At 34.5% G+C, this 6076-nt stretch overlaps 1 protein-coding gene across 1 annotated transcript; it reads left to right on the top strand.

Moving 5' to 3' along the window:
• The first annotated feature begins 2112 nt into the window (after positions 1 to 2112).
• Positions 2113 to 5846, top strand: LOC129872502 (putative F-box/LRR-repeat protein At5g02930). Its single transcript, XM_055947477.1, has 5 exons — positions 2113 to 2124; positions 2381 to 3447; positions 4829 to 4979; positions 5073 to 5161; positions 5558 to 5846. Exons 1-5 carry the CDS (start codon positions 2113 to 2115, stop codon positions 5835 to 5837), a joined length of 1599 nt encoding a protein of 532 aa, XP_055803452.1. The 3' UTR covers positions 5838 to 5846.
• The last annotated feature ends 230 nt before the right edge of the window (positions 5847 to 6076 follow it).

Genomic DNA, 6076 nt, shown 5'->3' with positions numbered 1-6076 from the left:
GTCTGAGTCTGTAAATTGAACATTTAGCAGACGGGGTCTTTGTCCACCAATGTGCCTACACTGAAAAAATCTTAAAATAATTTTACATGGATAAAACACATCCATTAAGTACTCCAATGGTTGTTCGATCACTTAAAATGAATATAGATCCATTTCGACCTCAGAAGAGAACGAATAACTACTTGGTCCTGAAGTACCATATCTCAGTGATATTGGTGCACTTATATATCTTGTTAATGCAACCAGGTTTGATATAACATTTTCTGTTAATTTGTTAGCAAGGTATAGTTCATCCCCAACGCGAAGACATTGGAATGGTATCAAACATATTTTGTGATATCTAAAGGGTACCATTGATATGTGTTTATTTTATACTAACAAAGGTTGTTTAGAATTTATTGGTTATGCAGATACAAGTTATTTATCAGACCTACATAAAGCTCGATCTCAAACAGGCTGTCTATTTACACACGAAGGAACCGCTATATCATGGCGATCTACAAAGCAGTCTATTGTTTCTACTTCTTCAAATCATGCTCAAATAATAGCAATTCATGAAGCAAGTAGAGAATGTGTGGTTGAGATCAATGATAAAGTTCATCAAAGAAAGATGTGGCCTGGAAAATGATGTCAAAGTACCCATAGTTATATTCGAAGACAATGTTGCATGCATAGCTCAATTGAAAAGTGGCTTCATAAAAGGAGACAGAGCGAAACATATTTCACCAAAATTATTCTTCACAAATGATCTCCAGAAGAATGGTGATATTGATGTACAGTACAACAAGTTTGTTCGACTGATAATCTTGCAGATTTATTCACAAAGGCATTACCAACATCAACTTTTGAGAAGCTAAGGTATACGATTGGAATACGCCGTCTCCAAAATATCAAATGAAGTTTTCATCAGGAGAAGTAAAATACGCGCTGTACTTTTTTTTCCTTAACCAAGATTTTTGTCCCATTGGATTTTCTTGGTAAGTTTTTTAATGAGGCAGCACTCAAAGCGTATTATCAGATGTGTGTGCTCTTTTTCCTTCATTAGGCTTTTTTCCACTGATTTTTTCTAATATGGTTTTAATGAAGCACAATATCTATGGGTATTCAGAATAGTTATGTATATTGTTCATTGTAAAGCTTTTGATGAGACACATTTCACATGGGCATTCAAAGAGAAGTGTTATAACGTAATATGTGGCTGCCCATGTCAAGCCACTACTTTTCCACTTTTTCTTCCCATTTTTTTCTTCTCCTTTTTCCTCCACCAAAAGTCCCCCCCCTCCCCCCGCTAAATTTCTTCATTCGCAGTGGCTATTTCAGTTATGCAATTTAGAACACGAAAATAATTCTCTTCTTTCTCTCTTTCTCTTACTGTTTCTTACTATTTTTTCTTTTATCAATTTGCTAAATTAGTTTATTTTATAACATGAGTAGAGTTTATTATTGTTTATTTGGTCTTCTTATTCCTAAATGAAATTAGTTAGAACGTCTAAATTTTAAATTATCTCTTAACTTTTCAAATTATAATCAAAAGTTAACGAGGGAGTACTTGTCCTTTTTAGCATATTAAGAGAAAAGTAATATGTTTTTTCTATTTTATGCCTAGTATTAACTATCATTTTAAATCATTTGTCAAGTTCATTAAAAACGACTTCTACTAGTCCATATTAAGTGAATTTTTGAGTATTTTTTTTAATGTTAAAAATAAGTTAATTATTCAATGTCCAAGAAAATTATTGAAAATTTCTTTCATTTACATTTTTTTAGGTGATAAGTTTAAAAATTTAATTGCTCATATTTATGATTTTAATTTTTAAAATTAGTTTGAGAATTAATAAAAAGACAAAAGTAAAAAATAGTGTTCAATTTATATCCTAATTTTCTTTTCTTAATGAATGTATATAGCCTCGCAAATTTTGTTGATATGGACTAGAGGGAGTGTATAACAATAAAGATGGATATCATTTTGAAATATGCTTTTTTTTTGTAAGGTGGTACAAAGTCATACATGAGAAGTAAAAAAGCGAAGGGATGGAGTAATTCGTGATGGTTTTTCGGTTTCCTTTGGTATATTTGAAGTTACTTCTAGAGAGACGAAAAATGTAATGGGAGATGGAGCCGCTGGTTTGTAAAACAAAGAGTCACATAGATAGATAATAAATGTTACTCCTTCCGTTTTAAAAAATATATCTTTTTTTTTGAAATTTTTTTAATTTTTTACGTTGCATATTTAAAGCCACAAAATATAGTGATATTTTATTACATTTGACATAATTTTAATTTAAGACCACAAAATATAATTTTTTTTTAAATTTCATGTCAAATTAGATAAGTAGTATACAACAGTCGGAGTTAATTGAGACGACGCTCGAAATACTAGCTGATTTCCAGAAAAAAGCAGTGTGACGGCCGAGCAAGACGAATCCCCACGCAATTGTGGTTAGTCACCTCACCAAACAGAGGCTGTATTAAGATTGAGGTACAAACTGGAATTGATTGGATCAGTGCACTGCCAGACTCTCTAATTGTTCAAATTCTTTCTATGCTCCCCATCGTAGATGCCTGGACAACTACTATTCTCTCTAAACTTTGGCAAAACCTCTGGACTTGTATCCACAACCTGAATTGTTACCGCTCCAAGACTGATTGGTCTGATAACAGGTTTATTTCCTTCATGGACAATGCACTACCTCTTCTTACCTCCTCTAAAATTGAAAGCTTCACTCTACATTTAAGACCTAACCTCGCTCTATCAAATTATAGTCACAAACTTGACAAATGGCTTGAAATTGTATTGAAGAAAGGAGTGGAGGATTTTGAACTAGACGTATGGCATTGCTCTGTCCCCTTTGGCTTTTATTTGGATAGTGATGTGTATAGATTGCCACAGGATCTTTGCAGCAGTTCATCAATTCTAAAACTAAATTGCCAGTATTGCAGAATACCAGAAGATTGTATTCTGAATTGGACATCCCTAAAGAGCTTAACGCTATCATGTATGCTTATCCGTGAGGAACACATGGAACAAATAACATCAAATTGTCATCAGCTGGAATCTTTGAAGCTGTGTAACTTTTGTGGTTTTCATCGTTTGCATTTAACTTCCCCAAAATGTACGAGACTGGAATTGATTGATCACACACATCCTGTTGACTATATGAGAGGTGATTGTTACTTTGAAATTGTTGCTCCATATGTTCAACATTTAAGGATTTCAGGGGATTTTGATGGTGTGGAAAATAGGCTTGGAGACCTGTCGTCTTTGATCCACGCTGATCTTACTTGCTACTTGTACGACTACGATGTAGATGACAAAATTGACAAAACCATAGTGAAAGATCACTTGACAAGCATAGCATGTGCTAAGGAGCTAATCATCTCACCCTGGTATATCGAGGTCAGTTTACACTTCATGTCTTTTTATGCAAACATGAATATATACTCAGTGTAATTGGATGTCTCCAAAAATTAGCATCTCTCTCTTTTAGGACATGAAGTATGTAAAAGAATATAGAATTAAAACAAGAGATTTACAGATCCAAGGCAATCCTTTTTCAAACTTATACTACAATGTAACAATAATAATCTTATAGTTGTAAGTTAGAGAAAATCTAAAATTATTTTGCCAAAGATATGATTAACAACAACAACATACCCATTGTAATCCGATGGGTGGAATCTCAGGAGGGTAGAGTGTATACATACCTTACCCCTACCTAGTGCCAGAGATATGATTGAAACTGATATTTACAACACTGTGCTTCTTTGTAAGTTGAACTCCTAGTAAAATGCATTTGATTTCCAATATCTCTTACTTACTTTTTGGTTTCCTATCTGTATTGGGGTACCTGCTTTTGGGCCTGACTAATCCAATATTGCATTGGGAAGTCTCAGTTTGGAGGTAAAGCGCCTTCCTAGTTCCTAACAATAAAGGCGACTATATTCCCAGATTTGAACACAAGACTTATGGTTAACTATTCCATCGCTAAGACAAAAAGTTGTGGTGACATGAGATCACCCTGTGTTAGCTCTCTTCTTTGTGCAGCAAAGGATTCTGACAAATGCATCAATGAAGCTCAAGCTAGTTAGAACTTGTTCTATAAATCCTCATTCCACTAAATAGTGAGCTTTTTGCTTATCTATCTTCAACATGCACCAAGGCACAAAAGCTCCTTGACTACTATCGATCACTCCTTGCAATCTACTAGTCATGATTTTAGATATAATCGTTTACAAGATATTGTCCTAAACTCCTTGAGATTTCACCGGTGAGACACTCCAAATTCATTCCTCGCGATGCTAATCTGTTATCAGTAAACAGACTAGCCTACTTTTGATTATCCTTCTTCGCATAGGTCACTTTAGCTTTGGGATGCTGTCCTTCCTGCTGTCGGGTGCCTTGGCATCAAGATTGCAGCAGTAGGAGTGGTGATGGATTGTGCAGTACTTCCCTCACGTGCCAGCTACGGCTTCTTTGTATTGCTACTTGGTACCTCTTCGGAGACTTCAGTTTGGGGAAAGCCTATACAGGTCCTTTAACACTTATATCATTCACTGATGTTCCTGGGACTTGACAACTGTTTATAGAATTTCCTTTCTCCCATAGCTCGATTTTCCCAACAATCATTGGTTGACCTCTACCTTTAGTCATTTCCGGCAATGCACAAAGTAGTAAATCTCAAACTATATTGTGTGAGAGGAAAGCTAAAAAGGGTGTAGTATTATATAGTTTGGTTTGTTTTGAAGTCCTATGAATTTGATATTGTGATACTTAATATACTTAGCTTAATATACTTCTCTCTCTTGTATAAATGATTTCAATGGTTGTGTGGCAAAAGGAAGATGTTTTATTACCATTGTTGGAGTGCAAACAATTGACAATAAATTCTTGGATTAAAAACTATACCTTCCTTGGTATCGCCAATCTCTTAAGGTCAACTCCTTGTCTAGAGAATTTGACAATAATACTACCAGAAGAGGTATGTATGTTTTTAATTGATTTAATGCTTCGTGTTACTTTTATTTCGTTTTCACTCACTGATTCTTTTCCTTCATGTGTTTGTGTTATTTAGTTGGACGGAATTATGTTTGGTATAGGTTTCTTTTCTAAAGATATGTGGGATCAAAGTTGTGCTGCACTCGAGACTGCTTTTTACAATGAGTACTTAGTAGTTGTTGTTTTGTTTGGCATGAAAGTGTTACTATAACACGTCCATTGATCTCCTACAACTTCAACTCATTCAACATCCTAGTACGTTACACCTAGATGCTTGATATCTATTATCACATTAGTATTTCTCATAAAAATGTACTTAATCTTCTTAATGAAAGACCTCGCCTATCAATATTTATGTCTGAAAAGTGTTTCAGTTGCTTGTCCATTGTTATATTGTTTTCAGATTGCATTGTTGATATTCTTAAAGATCTTCTATATATGTTCTTAAGCTCTCCCCTTAATTAATTATATCCTGATTTGTGGTTCTTCTGTGTCCTTAGCACTGGACTTACTGGTGTGAAGACATGGATGTGTTGGGATACAAGTACACAAACAGGTGTGAAGACATGGATTGATGGATGTGTTGGGAGACAAGTACACAAACATATTCAAATGTTCGTTGCAGAATCTGAAAAACTTAAAGGTTATTTTACAGTGGACTCCCTGCCTAGTCGATGACCCGCCAGAGCTAACTAAACTAATGAATTCTTTGCTTGAGCATGCAAAAAATCTGGAGAAACTGATTATAGTGCACGAGGATTATTTTAAAAGGATAGAAAATTTGTTAGCTCTTCTGAGAGTTTCTAATTCTACCGTTGTTGTTTCCGTAGAATCGTGTTGACTTTCATAGAGAGTAGAATTTGCTTTTATTGATCTTGTTTGTTCCTCAAAATATTTTGGAACTCTTGACATTTATTTGATAGCTTTTATATATGTGCGGTTAGTGTAAAGATTGTTAAATCACTTGACAATTTAAGCTATGAAAAAGAAGAAAGGTCCTAAAATACCGTTGAATGTAAAAGGTACAAAACTACCCCATCCACCCAGTGGTGGAACCAGGATTTTCATTGAGGGGATTCA

The sequence above is a fragment of the Solanum dulcamara genome, chromosome 11 (assembly GCF_947179165.1).
Source record: "Solanum dulcamara chromosome 11, daSolDulc1.2, whole genome shotgun sequence".
Lineage (NCBI taxonomy): Eukaryota > Viridiplantae > Streptophyta > Magnoliopsida > Solanales > Solanaceae > Solanum > Solanum dulcamara.
Note: the sequence above shows the minus strand (reverse complement) of the source record. Positions and strands in the feature narration are given on the sequence as shown.